Source organism: Taurulus bubalis, assembly GCF_910589615.1.
Source record: "Taurulus bubalis genome assembly, chromosome: 6".
Lineage (NCBI taxonomy): Eukaryota > Metazoa > Chordata > Actinopteri > Perciformes > Cottidae > Taurulus > Taurulus bubalis.
In genome coordinates, this window is record NC_136594.1 from 13,819,293 (window position 1) to 13,843,358 (window position 24,066).

The window sequence follows — 24,066 nt, forward strand, 5'->3', positions numbered from 1 at the left end:
AGACACAATTATTGTACTTTATTGTAAAGTGATACAAACACAATAACTGCTGCTTATAAAAGCTATGTTTTGCAGGCTCCCTAATTATTATGCAATGCATTGAACTTACCACTGTATTCACTCAAATGATCTAACAGTTATACATTTTAAGAAGCAGTCAGCTATAATACAAGTAGAACTCACATTTGCTCAATAAATGCTATGGTTGTGTACAGTTACAGTGTATTACAATGGAGGGGGGGGGATTGAGAGGTTCAGGGCTGATTTAAAACATGCCTAGTTAAGCCATTTTCAACACATGAAATGTCAATTTTTATACATTTGGCTCGAAACAACAATGGATGTGCGTACGGAGGGGAGATTGTAATCCTTGTCTCTGTAAAAAGTCTGTGGCGCCTGATATGAATGACCTCGTGTGAATGATCTTTCTCTCTCTCCTTCACCTGAACCCTGGTCACTGACCTTAATGTTTTACCAGTCGATGCTGCGTGACCACATTCACAGACAGCTGATTGTTCTGGTGTTCATTCAGTTCATTCAATGTTCAGCATTCTTTTACACAGTTATTGCATTTAATGAAATACATCATGCAAGTTTTTTTCCCGGGGGAACCTTGTTTTAAGGGTTTTAATGTCCCCTGATACCAGAACAGGAGTTACCACGTGACTAAAGTGTCATACTTAGCCACCTCAATTATAACTGAACAAACACTACTTGCTTAGGAAGACTAAGATGTAGCTGACAGCACCGGAGAAAGCTAATAATCTCCTGGCTCCAGTTCAATATTTAACACACATGAAAGGTATCACTAACGCTCAGCAAGAAAGCCAAACATTTTGTATTTTTGCAGGCCATACCAGAAGTTAGCATCGCAGTGAAAAAGACCAAAACAGAATGGCAAACACAAGTTACACTTCCACATTTTGTTCAGAAAGAAAATCGTCACAAGTGAACTCCATTTTTATGATGTTTTTAAGCAATTGGCAGAATTAAAAAGCTAACAGTAGGCTAAAAATGAATTGCACCATGCTCGCATTACTTCACGTCACCACCACTAAGCCAGTGTTTGGTGTGATGACAGGAGATCAGCGTCGTCCTCCTGCTCTTGATAATACTCAAGCGTTTTCCTCTTAAAGCAGCCCAACTTAGGACAGAGACGAGAATATCATTAGAGCAAATGCCACAGATTTTGCAGCAGAAATGTATAGTGAAATGTTTTTGGATCATTTACTAACAATCAAGCAACAGCTAGAAGTTTGTCTTGGATTGAAGCTTTTTCTTGTATTGTGGTTTGGAATTCAAATAGAAAGTCAACTCTCACCTTAAACATGATGACAGTGATGATGATCAGAAGCAACAGTCCCAGTCCAATTCCAGTTAACATGATCAGCAGTTGATCCGGGAGCATTATGAACTCAACCCGAACATCAGCCTGTTGCCAGAGAAAATACAAGTGTTCAAAGTGGGGCCTCTATATATGTGAATGATGATCTAAAATGTAGATAAAAGAGTTTTGGCTGTTCATGTGTCGACTGAATGTACCCATTTCACTGTTGGATCTTTGTCGGACTTCCCCTGCGTAAAACAATATGTATTTGATTAATGTATACAATAAATTATCCTGAAAAAGCAATATCTTTCAAGTGGCATAACTGTGGTCAAATGTGAACATACCTGTTGTTTATGAGAGTCCAGCACATATCGTTGCTTGTCATAGTTGACATGTATAAAGTTTTTAAATTGAACCTCTCCGCCATCTCCAGTATATCGTTTAAGAAAGGCAATATTCTGCGAAGTAAAAGTATGTCAATTTATGATATATTCACCACTTTCAATGGTATGTATGTATGCATTCTGTCTGTGTTTGCTGCTACGTACCGCTGCATGCTGTTTGAGATCTCTGAATTGTACGTCTCCTGACAATGTAAACTCAGTGGGTGATTCTTTCTCCAGAATGAAACTGTCACACATTATGATTTTACAATATTTTTCTGGCGAACAGTACTGTAACACAGTAAGTTGACTTTATTAGGGGTTTGTAATTCCACAACATGTTCAGTTAGAATATTTTGATACTAAATATGTTTTACTTACTTCAGATTTTGTATCATTAATGCCTGTGCAGTGAGTTTTGTTCTTAAAAAAAGAAGGTAATTAAGGACACATTAAGGATTTGTAATTCTATACAAAGCAGCAGTATAACCACGTAAAAGTAGCGCTCTGTCAGTCGCTGACTTACCTGCTGGACAGAGACTTGATAGTTTGTCATTTCAAAGTTATGTTCCAGTTTAGTTGGGAAGAACAGGGACACGTTGACAGGAAAGTTCTTGAAACCAAGATTTTGTATCTGCAAAGAGAAGGAGGCATTTGCTCCATTTTAAAAGAATAGTTGACATTTGGGGAATTAAACCATCTTGCTGTGAAACAACAGTGCTCGCCACTACACCACCATGCAGGCCTCAAGTAGCATGTTATGTCTCATTTGTTTAGTCCAGGGGTGTCAAACTCATTTTCACCCCGGGCCACATCAGCATCATGGTCGTCCTCAAAGGGCCGGTTGTAACTGTAACACTATAAATTTAACTACTCCCGAACATAATGTTAAATAACTGTCTTTGTATTAGATTATTGTTTATTCAAGTGTAGTGTTTAACTTCTCAAATTAATTTAATGATATGGTGCAGTTTGAACCTGAGAAAGTACAGAATATCACAGTATGCCACCACAAAAAAAAAAAGTTTGAAATATTCCCTTTTACACTCAATTAAAAACCCAAAAGTGGATCTTAAGGACACGAGGTAATACAACACACATAATCATTTTATAACTTCAGCCTTTTTTTTTAAGGCTCAGTGTTTTCATGCACAAACATGAAATAAAAAAGGTTTGGAATAAAGCAAACTATCACAAATAGTCCAACGTGTAATCTCACGCGAGTGTGAATTGATGGCATTCCTCTGCATAAAAAAAAAAAAAAAAAACGCCTTCAAAATAAAAGCACATGCAAAGGTCCGCGATTCACTGAAAACGGTCCGTGAAGCCATCGCGGGCCACATAAAATTACCTGGCGGGCCGAAAGTGGTTTAGTCCATTCAAACCCTGTACTGCATTGCACACTACCTGCTCACCACTAAACACCACAGTTAGCAGCTAGCTGGTGAATATTTAGCAACTAATTCACCTTGGCGTTGGGAAAATCAAAAACTAGGCAAAAAGGAGAGAGAATATTCAACTAAAGTAGTGAACTGAAACACAACCTTTTAAATGAATACTACTTTTGCTTTGTTTCTGCTGGATGTGTAAATAGGCAACTGTATGCTGCGCTAACGAGTTCCCCAAAATCTTTACGGGGAATCGGGATGATGTGTCAATGTTGTGTTCGATGTGTTCATGTTCATGTGTAGCCAAATAATCGGCAATGGCAGGTCTGAAATTGCAACTTAATCAATGAGCTACTTAATGATTAGTTAATATTAGCTTCGATTGGTTATTTTTTAATCAGTAATTTACTGCCTCACCTTGTATATAGCAACTATTTGTTTAGGTCCAGTGTCCTCTGTTGTGAAGTTCAGATAGTTGATAAGGTCTTCTTTCCTGAAAAGTGTACAAGATAATCACAACATGCAGGTGGCTGTAGGACAATATAACCACTGACTGGAATAAAAATGTAAAAATGACTAGGCCTATACAAGAACTACAGTTCCAAAATGTGAATAGAGACACTTACACCATTACTGCCATTTTAATTTCAAATTGCACTGGGATGCTTTTGCTCAGGAAAGCGATTCTGCTGGAGTTTGTATTATCACTGAGGATGTAAAAAGCATGTCTTGTGAACATTAAACAGTAAATATGTCATGACAGTAATCAATAATATTTTAGTAACACATAGACCAGGTTTGGCTTCGGTCTGTGTGTTAGATTGTATGAGAAGGCCGCTACCTTTCACCAGTAATGTTCAGGGTAATTGTGTCATCCCATTCGTACTTGTTCATGATGTGGAAAGAAGTCATGAATGTTGCCTTCACAGAAAAAAAGATGATGATGTTTGATGTGAGTGAAAGAGAAAGAGAACATATTGAAATGAGAGAAGTTGCAAAGGTTGTAAATGTCACAGGTTCAGGCAGTTGGCACAGTTCTTGATTTCTGAAACTTCTGTCCGGTTGCAATGTGACTCACTGCTGATCTGCTGCGAAACACAGGACGGCTGATGCCACATATAGTTTTGTCAAATACTCCCTCGAGATCGTGGCAGCTGTGCATTGTTGGTCTCTGTTTTAGGAAAACACATGTGAACTGAGAGAGCTGGAATAAAAGCTTTTAGTTTGAATTCAATGCTGTGACGTTTGTGTGGACATGAGTAGGTGTGTTTTAGTTTAAGGCAAGTCTAAAGATTTCAAACATTTGTTCTCACAGATTTTGTGATCAGTAACACTTCTGACAACCCACACATCCTGAATGGGTTTCAATTATTGTACTACTACTGGGTCCATATAATCTAAAAGGACAGTTACCAGTTAAAAAAAAGCCTAACTGCTAACCAACTGTAGGGCAATAATATACAAGATTCAGCCAAGCGGTTAAATCACCTTTTAACCAGAGCTAGGGAGCAAGCCACAGCGCACTTCTTTCCAACTCTAAACACCCACCATCTGAGTTGACATCACCCAGATGTGAAGAATTGTTTACTTCAGCCCCCAACTGAGAATGACTCACTGCCTCAAGTGATGTCACTTGAGGCAGTCCTCTTTAACAAGCAGGTGTACAGGTGTATATTAAAAAGTTACACTTTTAAGTTACCTTTATAAAAGTCATCCTAGAGAAGGAGAGGCCTATGGGATAGTGCATTGTTAGGCTGGTGTTGTAGGAGTCATCCCCATGATTGGACAGTTCAACAACCACGTTGAAGTAGTTCTCTTCTGTCACCAATAATGTTGGAGTCCTAACAGAAAGAGAGTACATTTGGGCATGTGATGTTAATATTACAGTTGTGTGCTATGTTTATAATTTATACATACGTGAAGTTGAAATCCACGTCAAGTTCGGCAATACAGGTGTCATTCTTTCTATCAAGTTTTTCAAAGGGAATCTGTAATAAAAGGATATGTCTGTTCATTTCATTCTTGAAAACACAGAGCAAGCCAGAAAACAATGGCATCAACATCACAGGATTCCTTTAATAAACTAACCTGACCTTGTTACCAGACAAACTTACTATTAGTCACAGACAGTTATTGTGCCAGTTTTCAGCCATGCCAGGCCCTAAGGCTGGCAATTGTAATTTACCGCCCTCCACCGTGGCCACAACTAAAATATCTCAACAAATTCTGGGTGTATTACCATGAAGTTGTGCACAGATGTTATAATTAATCAGAGAAGTGATTTGAAAGACTTCTAGCTTCTGATTATTCATCTAGTGCAGGGGTCTCAAACTGGCGGCCTGCGGCCCCCCTCCCAACGGCCCACTACATAATGCTAAAATTATCATATTTCCGGGCGACAATTTTTTTCTTTTCTTCTCCATATAAATTCAAACTCCCCCTTAATATACAATTGAAATAAAAAACTAAATTTGGGTAATGTGCCTTTTTGGAAGCACATATCTGTGTGAGAAACCTTTCTCGACTATGAACTTTAATAAATGCAAGTACAGGTCCAGGCTTAGTGACGCCTATCGTGAAGCTGTACTCAGGGTTTCCACTGAGGCCTCGATCAGGGCCAATGTGGCTCAGCTGTGTAAGCGCTGCCAGGTGTCTGGCAAGAAGTACAAACATATTCAGGGGTTGCATTTGTTGGTTTGGTGCAATGTTTCAATAAGCTATTTAAAAAAATCTAATATGTTTGCACTGTTCAAATATAAAAATGAATAAAAACTGCTCGTTAATATGTTATTAATGTCAAAGTAAATAAATAAGTAAACTTTCAAAAATATTGCGCTTTCTGTGTGGCCCTCCTATGAGATCACAATACCAGCGGTTACCCCAAGCCAAATTGAGTTTGAGACCCCTAAACTAGTGAGAGTGAAATGTGTCAACAACAATTTATGGATTATGGATTGGTAGCAACATCAAACACCAAAGGAATTGTAATAACTTTGAAAAGATTAAGATGGTAAACATGGTAAACATTATATAATGGCTATCAACTCAAGTAAAAAGTATTGCCTGTGTAACCAAAAGCTTGATATACAGTTTAGTATAGCTTATTCATATTGGTGTTTGAAAATGTGCATCTTCAGTCGGAACAAATTCCATGTCAATATAACAACAACAACAAAAAAGATACAAAAGTTGTACAGTTTAAGTGTCTAGCTAGCCTGGAAAAATACCACGGTTTGGTTAATTCAGATATTTAGTAACAAATATATCCTCAAGGTCTTTGCTGTCTGTGTCAAAGGTAAATTCCGACTTGGAAAAGTAAAACAAAAGACAAATTTACAAAAGTCATAGTTGCATCTGTAAAACAGAATTCCATTCCACCTTCTAGATCCTTTTCTTTATGTATTCACAAATGTCTTACAGGTTGATTTGGGCACATGGAAAAAGAAAAATCAGCAATGATTCAAATGAATTTGACGGCCTGCAGCCTTTTACTGAAGTCACTGTACATACCTCAATAACAGCCTGCATTTTGCTGTCCATATTCAGGACGGCACTCGCACTCTCATCGTCAACTTGGGAAAAGTTTAATTTGATGCTGATGGGGGATAATGTGTCTTTCACACATTTCTGCAAGAAAAAAACACATAATCTGTTTCAGACAAAAAGCAGACAGTTCATTTGAGAAAATTTGGTTTCAACATTAGACTAACAGACAGAATAATGAATTAGTGTATTATGATCATTATTATTATAACTGTCAGCATCTCAAGCTCCCAAGCCGAGCCATACCAGAGGCCTGAAGGAGTAGAGGAACAGATGAAGACAGCTGTGCAATGAGAAAATAAGCTAATAGGGAAACATAATTATAATACATGTAGTGTATTTGTGAAAAACAATTACATTATAAAATAGCTATAACTTTTAATTATAAAAAATAAAAATATATTTATAAAAAAGCTACAACTTTGTGATTCTGTTTAGGCCAGCAGAGACGGCTTAAAAGGCCCTGGCGGCCCACCACTGTTGTAACCCACACAACACTTTAAATCCACAAACTATCTGAGGTATAGAGACATTGGTGACATTTATAGATGTACAGTTGGTCATAGCTGTATATGTGAAGGTGAATATTATCAATTAATCTCCATACTGGCATGTAGACAGAGTAGTTGAAGCAAGTATCTTCGTCCCTCAGCTCGTAGACGGAGTTAAGATTTCTAGATTTTGTGTTGGTTTGACTGAAGAAACCTCGAAATGTTGGTCTCATTGGATCCACATGGAGCATGTACGAGATGTTCAGGCCGGAGCTCATTGCTGCTGCAAACATCAGACATACATCAGGGTTAAGATATTGATAGGGTGTGATGTGTCAGCAGCTGCTAATAAAGCCCATTATTGGGTCAGGCCCGTACCTGGTTTGCTCTTTGTTGTTTCTACCATTTCAAAGCAGGCTGTCAGGGTAACCATTGGTAAAGTTTCATCCGTCTTCTCCAGGCAGTCAATTTTGTCAGTACTTATCTCATTCGGTAGAAAAAACAGACGGGCATTGACATTAAAGATGGGCCTGGACCTGAAATAAATTCATCAAAAAGATAATCAGACTTTGCACAGGGCCACACAGAAAGCGCAATATTTTTGAAAATGTACTTATTTATTTACTTTTAAATTAATAACATATTTTGGTAACCAAAAAAGGCAACCAGCAGTTTCTATCCATTTTTATATTAGCTTTTAACAGTGCAAACATATTTGATTTTTTAAAATAACTTATTGAAACATTGCACCGAACCAACAAATGCAACCCCTGAATACATTTGTACTACATTCTATTTCTTGCCATACACCTGGCAGCTGAGCCACATTGGCCCTGATCGAGGTCAGCTTTGAGTACATGCAATATACTTGGAACACTCTCCACATCCGCTGAGAAGGGGTCTGCAAACAGCTGCCCCGCATAACCTGCTCTCTTCTTATCCAAAACTGCCCGGTCATGTGCCTTTGACCTTTGCCATTATTTTGAGCCAAACTAAATAGAACATTTTAATATATATTTTTTTTATTTTATTTCAATTGTATATTAAGGGTAGTTTGAATTTATATGAAGAAAAAAAAAATTAAAACATGAAAAAAGAAGGGCCGCCAGTTTGAGACCCCTGACCTAGACCATTAACAGCACATGATGATTGTTCTGTTTCGTGCATTGTCTCATGGTGCTTTTGTTGTTAAAACTCAGCATTGAGATGTAGACGGGCTTTGAGAGAGAAGGAGTTTGCAATTGCACATACAATGTTCACAGTGTCCATACCTTAAGACAACTGCAGTGCCCTGTGATCCGATAACAATATCTGGGAGTCCGTCCTCTCCGAGGTCAATGTCCCCATCAATGGCTTGTCCAAAGAATCTCAGCCCAGGTATTATTTTCTGTCCCATGATTCTCTGGAATAACATGAACATGATTTGCACACACATGGAAAGGCATTCATTGCTGAGTGGGTGGGGTCTATATGCTGTGTGTTTAGTTATTTTAATCGAGACAGATACAGGTTTTTAAAATCACTAAAAATACCGTGATGACAATTGTATCCTCTACTCAGCCATATTATTTAAAGGATTTCTTTGTTAGTTTTTATTCAAAAAACTGTTTCAGTCTCATGTGGCAAACACACTAATTTGTCTAACCCTCATGATGTTGATGCACTATTCATTTTATTTTATGGGGCATTTTAGGTATTTAGACGTAGACGGTAGAGAGGAAACTCCTGCTCTATGCAGAGTGAACATTCACCAAATGTGTGGCTGTTTTCTTAATGTATAGGGCCAACTACCTTCATCCCCCCCCAAAAAAAGGTTTTCTTTGTCTCACCTGGCTGAAAGTGCTGCGTATCCCTCTGTGTCTGTCACCCAGGTAGATGTACACAGTCCCCGCGTTATCATTCTCAAGGGGGGCTCCAACAGCCACGTCTCGTAGTCCATCTCCATTTAAATCTGCAAGACTGGATATGGTGGAGCCAAATCTCCCCATGGATGGTACAGTCACATTCAGTTCATGTTTCAGTTGCATCTGTTGGAAATAAGAACATATATTCATTGATTAAGAGAATACTGCATGTATTAGCTTATTAAGACTCAAACACAGATTCTGAACTATGACCTCCCCTATTGGTTTGAGGACTATGTTTTTTGGAGGTTGGGGGTTTGGGAACAGGAAGTGACAAGAGGTTGGAGCTTAGTACAACCTAATGCCGAACAAGACATTGTTCAGGACCAAAATGTTACAATTAACTCACATTAACACACTGTGAAAGTAATAAGGTTGTCAGACCAAAACATGGTGAACTCCCAGATTGTACAACGTTGTAGTAGCGAGTGGTCAATCACATCGTAGTCTTTTATCTCAGCCCACCTCATCAGTCAGTGTGTATATGTAGATCTGGCCTTCTCTCTTCTCCTTAGGCTGGTAAAACAGTGGAGCTCCCACCAGCAAGAAGTCTGTGTTACCATCTGAGTTGACATCTACTGAGCACAGCTCTGCACCAAAGTAGGAACCAATCTGAAAAAAAAGTTGATACAATTTAAATTATAAACAATTATATGCCGTTCCCATTTTTTTTAAGTCTACATGTCCTGTATCAATGTTTTTTTTTTCTTCACAGTTTTTCTTAAAACAAAACTAGGTTGTGCAAGTGCAAGGAAGTGGTTTGGTTTCTTTTCTGCAACCACAGAAAACAACCACAGAAAACATCATCATGAGACATTTCCTAAAAGTGAAGGACGCTAGCTCCAATGGTGTAACAAAAACATGCTGAGCATAGCACCCTTAAGCTTACAAATATTTTTGTAAAAAAAGACAGTTACCAACCTGGTCCCCATTTATTCTTTGGGCTGCTGTCCAGTTCTTGCCGTTGTGTTTGAAAAGTACGACCTGTCCTATGTGCTCAAATCTTGGTGCCCCCGAGAAATATAGAGGAGCGCTATTCTTCTCTCCAACAGAAATAGAGTATCCTGCAACAGTGTCAGTCACATATGATCAGATTGGAAACTGATTGATGTCATTTACTGGGGCATATGTTTCTCAAATTAAATTAAGCATCAACATCTTTAACCAACTATAAACTTTTTTTTAAAAATAAAGAAGCAGGTAATCTGAAAAGAAAGAAACAACGTTATGTTCAGTACCCATGTAGGAGTCCATCTGCATGTGTGAATCTTCAATTTGTGTATCTTTTTGTTCATGACGGTGTTGGAGAGAACCACGCCAGCTGTTTGATCCCACTGAACCCAGAAGCAGTGTATCCTGTGAAACAGAAGAGAGGAGTGGAGTTACCAACAGTAATTATGTTGGGAGGAGAGAGATCAACTGTGACAGAAAATAAATCATCTAACAGACATCCAAAAATCAAAGAAACCAAATAAGCAGAGACCATGCTAACTGTTTATATTTAACTGTTAACATTGAATTGAGGGGTTTATGAGCCGTTAACATTGAGATGATGTCACACATATATTGTACATGGCAAATGGCCGATTTACTTTTGTTGTTTCATTATCACAGTTATATTTTTGAGGTACGACCATTGGGCCCTCACTTTGCATTCGCCCAAATTGGCATTCCAAGACGGTATCTAGCCCTTCATGCGTTTTATGAACCAGATCAAATTTAGCTGTTTAAAGATACTATTCACCTGACCCTGTATGTTTAAATGCTCAGCAAGCACTGTGGTTGTGGACTTTATTTATGGGTAAGAGGTGTAGAATCTGTCCAGATTTTGTCTTTTTGACTTTACTCACGTTGTAGAAGACAGCACTGAATCCACTCTGAGACATTTCCTTGGTCATTTCGCCTGCCCAAAACACTTTGGTGCCTAAACAGAAACCATTAGCACTTCATGTTGCTATTGCAGAGGTAAACAAGGGAGATACAAATGATTTTTGTAACATTATTGCAAAATGAGTGGGGGAAAAACTGAATTGAACATCACCTTCCATTTTAAAGATTTTCTTCTGAAAGCTTTTCAGTACTCCTTCCAGTCCTTCATAGTTCTCAATTTTGAAGACATTTTTTTCTTTTGGTTCTGAAGCAATGGCTTTGAATTTTTCCAGGTCATAAACTTTGACCTGCAACCAGAATGCATCTTGAAAAAAAAGTAGTATCCCAGAGTCCAAAGTCAGCTCACAAAGTCAGCAATACAAGTTTCTACAATCTTGTACTCAAAAATGTTTTTTAATGTTTTTCTTTTTCTAGAAGTATGACGATGAGAAGAAGTATATTATCTGCATACAGTTGTAATTAAAGGCATTGCATGTGTGACTGTTTTAGTTGAATAAATAAAGTAATGGCATGTTATATCACATCATAGCTTACCGCAATTACAAGGCGAATTATGTTTTTCTCATCAAATGTTTTAATAATGCCAGAGTCTGAATCGCTGGGATTTCCATCCGTGATTAGTACCAGAACTTTAGTTGCATCAAGAGAAGCACCTGCCTCTGGGTTTTCCAAGATACGATCCCTGAAAAAATGTGTGAAAGTAGCATTAAAAAAAAAATCTATAAATTAACATTTGTTACTTCAACACATATGATGCTCATAGTTGTAAACAACAGCTGCTATTTAAATGTTATTCATTTAGAAGTTGAGAACTGTGTAATGTAACTAAACTTACAACACGAATTTGAGGGCATCATGTGTGTTGGTGAGGCCAAACATATGGAATTCTTTTTTAAGTTTTTCGCGATCACGACCAGCTTGGTAGTCGTTGAAGTCAAAAACTGTTCGACTAAAAGTGGAGAACTGAACTGCTGCAAACTGAAAAACGCAGACAGGGTCATATGGTATTCAATGTGTATATAATTCAACAAACAAGTGCTATGAACGCTTTAATTTTGCAGTAGCACAAGGACCTTGATTGATGAGTTCTTAAGGCTGTTCATTATATCCACGATAAAATCTTTACTTTTGTTGAACTCTTCTTTTGTCATACTCCGTGATCCGTCAAAAAGAAAAACAAGGTCCACTGTCTTTTTTGTGCATTCTGAAAAAAGGTTACAAATTGAAAAGGATATTTAGTCAGGACAAAGGCATTTACATTTCATTTCAGTGCGCGAAGAACAAGTTGTAATAACCACAAAGTTGTAAAAGTTTACACTCTCCGAGTGTCGTTTACCTTGGAAAGCAGGTCTGAAAGAGGAGATTTGCTGAAGTTGATTTGTGATGGTGTAGCACACGCCGTTCACATAGGAGTTCTCATTGCATTCTTGCACTACACTTGGACTGCATACCTAGATCAGAACATATAAAGCAGAATAAATGTATTCATCATACTGATTTGTTTTGCTCAGAACTTGTATTTGATTTTTCCTCACAGTGAATTCGGAGCGTTTGGAGTCTTCAGCTATCGACAGGCCAAAGTGCTTGACTGGTATTGTTGTGTCTGTTAGAGAAAGATCTACGACAGTAGCATTTAATTTGACATTTCATATTTTTGCATTGTTGGACACTGTATGTTATATTGTTTTATACTAAACGATTCCTTATTGAAAAATAAATAAATGATATACCTTCAGGGGTGAAGCACTGGATCTGTTTGTTTTGGTGAGGTGTACACACGCCCCCAGATCCATTTAGCCGCAGTGGTGCAGTTACGATTATTCTGTGAAGTGTTTAACCGTGTTAGTGGCCGGGCTGACATGACACCACAGTTTTAAGTAAGGGAAATAAAATGCTTCTGCTGTTGACAGCTGGGCATTACAATGATATCTTCGTAATGTAACAGGAAGTTGCGTTCCAGGATGCAATATCAGCCAAGATAATGAACCACACAGTGTTCACAGGAGCTTCTGAGAAAGTAAACCATAATGACCTTCCTCACACTTATTAAAGTACATAACAGGAAATCATGCATTACTGATAGAAAGTTGCTCACTTTAACTTCATGAGTAGTCTGGATCTTGACAATTTTAGTCACATATCAACTGAACCACCGAGCTGCAAATGGAAACTTACCCTTTGTTTGTTCCAGAGATGAATTGAAGCACTTTGTATCCAAAGAAATCCTTTTGTTCCCCTGTATAGTTATCTGGAGTTTTCGTATCAATGTTGAAAGTCAAAGAGACAGGGATGGCTGCAATCGGAGCAAAAATACCACATATTCAAGTTTTGGTAAATGGAACGAGTAAATTGAGTTGTAAAATAGTGCTCTAGTCTTTCAACCACTCAAAGCACTTTAACAATGCATGTCATTCTTTCATTCTCATCCATTCATAAACTGATGGCAGGGGCTACCGTGCAAGGAGCCACCTGCCCATCAGAACTAGCTAGCAATTCACACTCTTTCCTCCAGTGCAGGTACAGCGTACGGGATCATTTTTGGGGTTCAGTGTCTTGCCTAAGGACACATCGACATGGACTAGCAGAGCCGAGGATCGAACATCCGATCATCTGATTGGAGAACAAACCCACTCGGTCATAATCTAAATAGATGGCAACTAATTTGAATTGCATAAATAATCTGAATTTGAGAAATATGAAATAGCGTCACTGTTTTAGAAATAATGTTATATTTCAAAGATTGGCTAGTAATCTAACATTGCTGAGCATTCATCACTAGTTCTTCATAATGATTAAGAATGCATTGATTTAGTAAATTGTTAAAGTCTGCACGACTCAGTTTTTACATGCAAGAATAAATTTAGAGAAAAAAAATTATAAATACAGTTAAAAAAAAAGGAAAAGTAGCTTGTGTGTAAAAGAATGCCAAAATAAATCTGAAAATGTATATTTACACCTTTAATCCTGCTCATTCATAGTAACTGAGAGGAACCATGATGCACTCACTTCATACATGTAGACATGTGGCTGCAACATGAGCGCCATCGTTCACATACTTACCTGCATAGTTTGCATTAATATACATATCCACTAGGGAGCGGATCAGGTTCAAATCAACACCAGAATATATTACTTGAGAATATCATATTTTACAAACCTTAAACATAACCACACATTGTTACACACAAGGTGGTTGCTATAGTGTTATTCTTAAAAGAAAACTCCACAGATCTAGCATTGCACTTCTAAAACATTGTCAGATTCAGGATGGACAGTTTAAAAAAGGATCAAATTGAATGCCGCAAATCGCACACTTCCTCGTGTCAAAACCCGTAGACTACATATAAGAAGTGGTTTGTGGGCTGCTATTTTCCCATAGACGTCTATACAATCAGACATATTTTGTAACCAGATAGTCGCCCCCTGATGGCCAGTAGAGCATGCAAAGCAAACTCCCTGTTCCCTCAGAAAGTGAAGCTTTTCCTTGTGCTTCCTTCCATTGAAATGCTCGTACTCCTCCAATGAGTGTTTTTGGGTACAGCAAAGGCATTCAGATTTCTCGGTCTTCCCGCGATCTGCTGTTGGTTTCCTAGCGTCCTCAGCAGTGGCGGCTGGTGATTTTTTTTGGGGGCAGGAGGCGCAGTTGGGCTGCGCGGTTTAAATAGCACTCCACAATGAGAAGAAAAGAGGCTTTGAGTAGAATATTCTAAAAAACAAAGCTTTATTTCAAGAAAACAGTGCTCAACACTGTCCAATAACAACTATCAACAAACTGTAACTTTGGGCATGAGGTTCAGAGCAGAATGGTTTAAGAAACATTGGGTTGGATTTCAGAGGTTTACAGAATAAAAGAGGTGCCCACACCCTCATTACTTGTAAAGACATTTAAACTGGGTAAGTAAGGTGGCACACACACACACACACACACACACACACACACACACACACACACACACACACACACACACACACAGGGTGTTGAATTGGTATTTTAGATAAAGCTATAGTCTGATATGATATCCACCCAAATCTAACAATGTCCAACATGTGTTCTGCTGTGGGAAAGATAAAACATTAAACTCTAACACAGGCATATGCTGATTTTGACACTCACCTCTGCAGCAATCCTTCCAAGCTCATCTTCCTTCATAGCCCGGCGCTTCCTCGGCTGCTCAGAGCCACTGCTTTGCTCCACACTGAGCATCCAGCTGATCAGCTGCGGTTAGCATATAAGCTTGAGGAAAAGCTCCGGGTGTCCTCTCGCGGTCAGTGCTTTGCTGCTGAATTTTTAAATCCGAACGTTCGGGTCCCAACTCTTTCAGCCTCTTCTTGTCAATCTGATCGTCGGTTGAAAGGTGTTTCGCGTAGAGATACCACAGAGTTTTCAGTCGCCATACTAACATAATCAAAGTCTCTGCTAGCTATGTTGCTCGCGTAGATACGTGGGAGCTATATGGGATGTGAGGGAATGATAAAAGTCTCTGATTCGACGAATAGTCCAATCACGTTGAAATAAGAAACAATGTCATTGGCTTTGATCACATTTAACTTAAGTGGTTGTTGACAGGGGCTTACGGTCTCCCACGCCCTAGCGCCTTCTATTGACGCACCACCACTGGTTCTCAGGCCAGTCCATAGAGGCTACTGTGGCGGCAACAATGTTTCCCCTCACTCTGTTGCTGGATATATACCTTGTCCCGGCAACACTGGTTGATGTGTCCTGTATGTCACCAAACAGAGGGTCAGAAAGAATTCCGACACAACGCTCAATGAATACGACCAGATCCATGAAGTGAGTCCTGTGGTTGGTGGTTTCCATGATCCCATGAGCTGTGGTCCTCCATTGCTCCCTCATTTTGAACGGCAACTTCAACATAATGGCTCTCATGTTTACAGGCATATCCAGTTCCTGCATGCACTGGAGCTCCTCCATAACATTGCAGCAACCACGCAAGAACAAGGCATAGGCTTGAAGCGCTTTACCATATTCATCTTTTATTGCTTGCCAGGACAAAACCTTTTCCATCTATGCTGCTGCAATCTTATACTGATTTCCAAAGTGTTTTTGGAGAAGACCCTTAGCCACTGCATATGCACGCTCCGGAGCCATATGCTGGCAGCTTCGCACCAGCTCTCGTGGCTGTCCTCTTGTAAACTGTTCCAAATAATATAAACAATCCGGTCTTCCTGCCTTTTCCTCCACTCCTTGTTCAAAGGCTTTAATAAAGGTTTTGTACTGTAGAGGTTCGCTTCAAATGTGGGAATATCTCGTGGTGGCAGAGATGATGAATGCTGCTGGTGCACCATCGCGGCCGTTATTCCATTTTGCCTGTGCATGATGCCAAGTAAGTCTGCAGGCGGAATTTGACTGATTCGATGGTGGTTTGTGGAATGCCTTTCTTAGTCCTTTAACTGTGAAGCTGTTAATTGGTGCTCCGTTTCCTTTGGTCGCACATCCCTTGACAGTAGCTTATCATGTGGCAACTGCAATTTTGTCATGTTGTTTTGCTCCTTTCCTTTTGGCTTGTACTACTTTGCCATAGGGTTTAAGCTGTTGATGAACTCCCTTTTCCCCGTTCGAAATAGGAAGCCATGCCATCTGAGGGTCCTTGCAAATAACTTTCCCGATCAGAGGCCTGAAATACTGCCAACATAGCGGTGGCAGCAGCTAGCTCGTTGTCCAAATTAAGCTTCTCCCTTTTCCTCCTCAGCTGTTGCTCTTCCAAAGCATGGCTTTCCTTTAAAGCTGCCTCGCGAATGACCATTGCAGCTCTATTTGCCTCCATCTTTATCGTCGCAGAAGAGGTAGAACTTGATTTACCACTTTTGCTACTCCTCTGACTTGAGTGTTTGCTAGCAATATTGGAAACACTGTCATCCGGATTAATACAACCCTCCCCATTTTCACACACATTTCCCACCTTGGATGAAACCCACATGTTTGTATCAGCAACACATTCATCATTGAACATCATTTTTGCTTTAAACCACATTTCATGTTTTTCCCTTTCTTCACATGTTAGCACTCAACAGACAGTTATACATACATTCTGCTTCCTCACACACACCTCAATTAACTCTCTAAGAACGCCTTGTACCTGGAGTTTGTCACCCTTAGCTATACAACGTTGTATCTCTTTTCTTTTGTCCGTTGCTTTAGCTAACTTCGCTTTTCTGCCATTTTGCAATGTATCTAGCCAAGCGAGTCGCGCAGCAGTAACGGCAGAGAGGAGAGACCCACACGTCTCCTCGTCCAGACTAAAAAATAATCGCGCATGCGCAAAGCTGCCGCTGATCCCGCCCTGGCTGGATGTAAATGTTTCTTCACTGTTACACTAAAATAAATGACCTCAGTCACCTTGTCCACTTTGTGTGCCTCTCTGTGACATCAGCTAAACATATAGTCATCATGTCTCAGTCTAACTGTACGCTAAAAAATATTTGTGTGGAATCAAACCCTGAATGCAAAGGCTGGCTGTAGCCATTTATTGGAGATGATACACGGCCATACTGCCTGTACTGTAAAGCAGATTTATGTCAAACTTTGTGTGATAAATAAACACATGCCAACTAAAAAACACTCAAAAGGCAAAGCAACATTATAACAGTTCCACCCAAAGCAAGCTGTCATTAATGAGTAAAACAATTGCTATAGCACAATATTCCTTTTTCCTACAGCTTCCATTACAATTATGCAAATTAGGCGATGACGTCATTTAGCGACTTCTAGCGACTTTTAGGACAGCCAATAGCGATTTTTCTTGCTGAGGAGTTGGCAAGTACCAAGAGTCTCGTCCAACGCCGCGTCACGCCTCTCCATAATAAATTGTCAATAGTCCGCCACACTGGGTAAAACGCAAAAGTCTTTAGTCTCTGCCCGACCGCTTCGGCAACCAATGCATTGGGTTCATTGTCTTGCTATGTGTGCACACAATGTAAATGGCCATAAACAGTGGAGCGCTACCTCATTGCGTTGCTCCGGTGCTCCACAGCCGCTGTAGCATTAGCGACGTAGCTTCGTCCTCCACACACCAGAAATCCAAACGGCTCTCGACAGCTCTCCTCGTCCTGGACTCTCCTCCGGTACGTCCCAAACGTGCCGAAGTTTCCCAAACAAAGTTCCCTCAGTAGCCCAGGTAAGGGGGTTTGACTAGTGTTAAAGGAGCCCGGTCCCTTATCTGGGCTACTGAGGTGCTTTCCCCTCTGGATAGACCTGGCTGACGCGCTCCTGCTGTGCCTCGAACCCTTGGCGTTCCTTTGATTTGATTTAGTAATCCACGGACACGTTGTAATGAATCAGTCGTGTTTATTCTTTTATGCCATGGATGAACATTCATTTGGCCCTGAATGCCGACTAATAACGCTTTGTTGCTCTAAGCCCAACAGTACCGTCGAAGCGGTCAAAACCCTTTGCCCTTTCTGGGGTCAAACACCTGCCGTCAATCATGCTCCAATTGCATTTATAGATAATCCCAGGAACAAAGAACAGCGCCACCCAGTGTACATATCCAGGAACAACATGTGATCCCATTTAGCTCCTACAATGTTTGCAACAATTTGATAGGAGATTTGTGTGTGAAAGTGCAGTAGCAGCTATTTCTCAAGCTCCTGGCCTTGAGCAAAAATGAAGAGTGGGCAACAGAGGTCTGGCGAGCTCAGATTTTCAAAGTTTTTCAATCTTCTAGTTTTCAGACCCAAACGAGTTTATCAAATGTCACACAACTCTTCTCGAGCCAAAATATACTACACCAAAAAATCTGGTGTGCTACCTGTGGTGGAAATGTATCTTAAGTGCTTTATTCTAAAATGTGTAGCTGTACTCTGAAAGCAGAGTTCAGTTCATCTTGACCCAGCCTAATCAGCGGCATCCGTGTGAAGCAATAACAGGTGGATGTCGGTCTTGTTTTTGTTCTTTTCGTTTTGTTTTCTTTCTGTGCCTCTTACTCTTGCCTCTCTTGGCCGCAGCTAAACAACATCCTCCAGACAGGCATCAAGGCTTGTCTAGGAGGACACTGCGAGGAGGAGCAGGGGGGAGGGGGGAAAGGGCAAACATTTCAATAATAATTGTTGATGTATAAAACTCATGTTGAACTATTTTTCTGGGTCAGTCCTCCGAACCATCTGTGGTGACGAGCTCTGCCCATTCAATTGAATTATTCCATGTTTCTGTTTAATAAATGCTTAAAGACATTTATGTGTTTCACATCGCATTTGTTTTCTCTAAAGGAGATTGATGAGGTTAATTAATTTCCATTACAATTGGCGACGAGGATGGGATTGGACGTGTAATTTGGACTCCGTTGGACAACAGAAGCGCACTACTAGATAGTTGATTCCTCCCGAAATGTGACAGGCTGTCCTCGGACGGAGTTTGAGATTACCGCTCCAATCCTGAGTTGGGAAAAAGAATTCCACCCGTAGAGAGAGTCATTTGTGATGTGACAGACACTTGGAAAGGCTGCAAATCAGGCTCGCACAAATAGGCTGCTGGACAGGCATGTCCTGTTATGCTTGTAGTCTTATAGGTTTGATCTTGTGTGTTGCACCGGATCGTTCGGATAATTCCGTAAACAAGTAATTAGAGAGAACCTGGGAGAATCTCGCACAAATAGGGTGCTGGACAGATGTGTCCCGGTGTGCTTGTAGTTTTATAAGTTTGATCTTGCGTGTTGCACCGGATTGTGATTGCTTGGTGTGTTGCACTGGGTTGTGATCGCTTGGTGTGTTGCACCGGATCGTTCGGATAATTCCGTAAGCCGTGACTGGAGAGAGGTTGGTTGGTAGAACCGGTGTACTTGTGGTCTTTTTAGTTTGATCTGTGTGTCATTTCCTGATTGCACAGGATCGTTCTGAAAACTCGGTAGACAAGTAACTATAGTGTTTTTGTTGTTGTTGGAGAAATGGGTAGAAATCGGAGCAGAGTGAAGCCTGTGCAGCCTTAGCCGCCTGTAAAGCCTGTTTGCAAAGTATTATCTCCGGTGATACAATGTATGTGGGAGAGGGATAAACAAACTGTGGACCAATGGGAAGAATGGGTAAAAATGGGGTTTCCGGAGAAGGGGAGTTTCAGTTTACAACAATTGGAGCAGCTGAGAGCATGTTTGGATCAGAGGGAGAGAGATGAAGCGGTAGAACATGAGAGGAAGTCTCAGAAAGAAAGAAAAAACTGTGCCCCGTTTAAAGAGATGTGGAGAGAGGAAGCAGAGAGAAGGGAAAGGAAAACATTGAGGAATGAGTGTGATAAAAAAAATAAAGCAAGGGGAAAGGATGAAGGAACTGAATGCACTGCTAAATTGTATCCTTATTTGCCCGAGGTAAATGGTCGTGTGGACGCTGATCTGGATTCCCTCTCGCCGTCCTACGCTCCTCGGAAGGAAAAGCCGCCCGACCACCAGACAGGAAGAAAAGAGGAACTGAACAAGCCCCTCAGGAATGCAAAGCAGGAATTGGGAGCAAGTCAGGTCCTACCCGCTGCCGACTTGGCCCTCCCGGATCCCCAAGTCAAGACCCAAGTGCAGATAATGACCATGGTGGAAGTAGCAGGACTTGAGGTTCCCATGCTGGTTTTCCTCCCGTGGGGAGAAAAAGAGATTGAAGAAGCAATGATTCACGTGACAAGCACAAAGATAAATCTGGCCCAATTCGAAAAAGTCTTCTCGCTTTTGTTGGAGAATACAGGCCAACCATGACAGAGATACGCCGCCTGCTGAGCAAAAAATTGCGGGGGTGTTTACAACCGATATTTTGACCCAGAGTGTCAAACCAAGCGAAGTGTCAACCAAGATCATGACCACAAGGACAATAGGCCGTACAAGTATACTGTCGCGCTGCTCCTTGAGGAATGCAGGAAGGTTTTTCCTCCGGTCATGAGCTTGGCGAACATTGCAAAACTGAGGCAGAAACCGGGGGAGGCATGCGCCGCCTTCCTGGCAAGACTCACAATAGCCTTTGACCAGCACAGTGGACTAACAAAAGACAGAATGGGAGCTAAACCTCTGGAGCCGTACGAGGTCCATTAAAAAGAACATTTCCTGTGTAAAATGAACCTGGAAGTGACAGCAAAGATCAGAGAAAATTGTGTCACGTGGATGACTGCAGACCTGAGCACCATACTGTCATATGCTGAACATGCTGAAGAGCTGGAAGCTGCAGAGCAAGGAAGAGGAAAAGATCAATTCTTGTCAACGCAGGCTTGAGAATGCCCAACTGACGATGTATGGCGGCATGGCATCAGATGGGGACACTAGAGAAGGACCTTTTGACGTACATGCCTCAGCTAAAAGGGTGAGCAAATTCTGATTTAGATTATGACAAATTTGTGCATGCGATACACACATTAGAAATTAGGCAAAAACACAACACACACCAGAAGATATATTTTAATGAAATAATGAAATATGACACAGCGGACTGATTTTGCTTCACAACATTCACCACGTGTAGAAAGTCACATGCAAGTTCATTCACTACACTGCACTGAACACAGATGAGTTGTGGTTTGGAGTGAATGAGGAAGAGATAGAGGGTTTGGTTATGAGGTACTTTTATTGGACCAAGAGTACTGCCGCTGTTTCTGTCTCTGTCTCCCAAGCAAGCTGAGTTGTTCGTGGGGAGATTCCACATGTTTCCTTGGCACGAGGCCCAGGAATGGAGAAGGAGGACATGGCTGGCTGGCTGCGCACGCAGACTCTGCTTTCTGATCTCAGGCCTTCATGTGCTACTGAGGACCGGTACAGTAAGAAAGGCGACGTTCACAAAAGTGCGATTCGCTCTATCTAAAGTTTCACATCTGGGACATGTGAACACAGCAGAGGTCAAAACCCTCTCTCCCAAAAGAATACAGGCGATTCAAGCTGTGGCTAAAAAACAAACAACAAATAAGCTTCTTAGAAATGACGTCTTATTATAGATCGTGGATCCCAAATTATTCAGAAAGAGAGGCACTACTCTCTTCCATGATTCATGGTAAACATCTTTCTGCGCATGACAAACTGACCTGAACTGACTCCTCGCGCATTACTGGGTGCTCTGACACTTGGACTAGCTAAACTGGACACACCGTTCACACAGTGCGTTGACCAACGGGACGGTTACATGACATCGGTTTTGACTCAGGACTATGGGGGGAAACAGAGACCTGGTGTTTGTTTCACTACTGTTTTCTACCTTAATCCTGCAACTTGTTTTCTTACTCCAACAGATGGAGAGCCACATAACTATGTTGTTTTATTTTGAACAGGTCTGAGCGCTGAGCTAGAAGCCATACTGCTCCCTAAAACTGACTGTGGTTTGAAATGTGATGCTCACGCTAACGCTTCTGATCCCTTTCAACAGGCAATGCTGCAGATGCTGCTGCAGCTAGAAGCAAGGCTTATTTAGGTTTTCTCTTTTCAGCTCATAACACTAGGTGTGCCTTCAGAAATATCTTTCACTGATGATGTTGACGTATTTCCAGACATTGGCTACCCCAAAGTGAAGGGATGGGCCTCTTCTGGTGCAGTTTTAATAATGATGAATGGAGGGACCAGACAATTGCAAAGTGCTCTCTTCCATTGTTTTGCTAAATTAGCAGAGGTAATTTAGCAAAAGGGGGAACATATATGTAGGTTATTATAAAGATAGTTCCATATTTTGTATAGTTATTTTAGTAATGGCAATCTAAAAGGCATCAAAATAACACAGTGATAAAAGAGTAAATACTTTGGTAATTGTTCAAGGCAGATAATAATTATTTTTGTTCAACTGCTCATTAAGATTTGGTGTCATCAAAGCAAATAAAAGCAACATTTAAACACAGATAATAAAAACGGTTGAGAACATTTTATATCTCTTTATAGGATTTCAAGTTTTTAGGAAAAATTAAATCAAAGTATTCAAATTAGTTGTTAATTAAGGGAATGTAAAAGAACGGGGGATTCTTAGTGATTATTTGAGATACAGCACACGTCAGGGAAGTGTGCCAAAGACCAATAGACCTCATTCCTCCGACAGACTTTTACGTTCTAGAATCCCACTTTCACTGATTGCTTTGAATCAGAAGACACTGCGCACAATTTGGACATTAAATAAAACTTATTTGGAATCCACATGGAACACAACAATGCCATAATACGTCACAATAAATAGCTGAATTTGGCTGATAAGAAATATGTGAACGCTCCCAAGGCTGATCCTGCAGCAACACTACGCCTGACTGTTTTCCTCCCAAGGACGAGTTGAGAGGAATATAAAAGTGATTCTTCTGTGTAATAAAGCTTATAATTCGTGTCATTACAGTTTTTTCCTAGATCTGGTGTAATAAAGAATACATGATCCAATCAATGTTTACAGGTAGAAGGATCAATTAAATCAACAATTGGTTCCTGATGATTGTTATAATAACTTAACTATGTGATTGAATAGATTAGTTTAAATTGCTTGTTCCCACCTCACTGACATGTTGTTTGTTTTACCATCTTGAGGCAAATATACGTTTGTGCTGCTTATAGACATTTAAAAAATTACATTTTAAAATGTCAAAAACATTTTTTTTCTTTAAAAGCACAGACCTTTTAATTTTTATTTCATTCAATTTTAAGTGTGGAAACTTAGATGATTGAATATGATAAATTAAATATGATAAAATCTGGATGGTGAACATTTATGTAAACAAATTCAAACATTAATAGGTATTCCAACTTCCAACAAAAATGCTATTTATTTGAATTTAATTTTACCCTCCCAAAAGGAGCTCACATAACATCAAATATCTCTCAAGGGTTGTAGCCTCCAAATCACCGTCAAGTCGTTCCCCACACACATAAAACAATCCTACCTTTCCTTTTGTAAATTAATATTGTCTCATAAATTACTCAAATTGTAGCAAAATGTAAGATCTTACCAACAGCCACAATGTAGGTGAGCAGGAAGATGCGACGCTGCTCATGCATATTTTCTTATCACTCGTCTCTCGACATGCAATGCTGCTGCTGCTGCTGTTGCTGCTGCTGTTGCTGCTGCTGCTGCTGCTGCTGCTGCTGCTGCTGTTGCTGCTGCTGCTGCTGCTGCTGCTGCTGCTGCTGCTGCTGCTGCTGCTCCTGCTGCTGCTGCTGCTTGAGATGTGACAATACTTCCTGCGTTTGAAAAATGTGGGTGTTT

At 40.3% G+C, this 24,066-nt stretch overlaps 1 protein-coding gene across 1 annotated transcript; it reads right to left on the reverse strand.

Moving 5' to 3' along the window:
- Nucleotides 1–924: 924 nt before the first annotated feature.
- Nucleotides 925–23,858, reverse strand: LOC306738009 (integrin alpha-L-like; the record flags this gene model as incomplete). The annotated part of the gene is made up of 31 exons (XM_079219839.1): nucleotides 925–1,144; nucleotides 1,322–1,432; nucleotides 1,543–1,575; nucleotides 1,675–1,788; nucleotides 1,879–2,004; nucleotides 2,095–2,136; nucleotides 2,240–2,347; nucleotides 3,519–3,594; nucleotides 3,728–3,808; nucleotides 3,943–4,022; nucleotides 4,180–4,272; nucleotides 4,801–4,942; nucleotides 5,019–5,089; nucleotides 6,612–6,728; nucleotides 7,252–7,418; nucleotides 7,514–7,671; nucleotides 8,407–8,537; nucleotides 8,965–9,162; nucleotides 9,505–9,651; nucleotides 9,961–10,103; nucleotides 10,278–10,395; nucleotides 10,890–10,963; nucleotides 11,081–11,216; nucleotides 11,464–11,611; nucleotides 11,765–11,907; nucleotides 12,003–12,133; nucleotides 12,266–12,380; nucleotides 12,465–12,532; nucleotides 12,660–12,751; nucleotides 13,105–13,222; nucleotides 23,810–23,858. 31 exons carry the CDS (start codon nucleotides 23,856–23,858, stop codon nucleotides 1,055–1,057), a joined length of 3,420 nt encoding a protein of 1,139 aa, XP_079075965.1. The 3' UTR covers nucleotides 925–1,054.
- Between the last annotated feature and the right edge of the window lie 208 nt (nucleotides 23,859–24,066).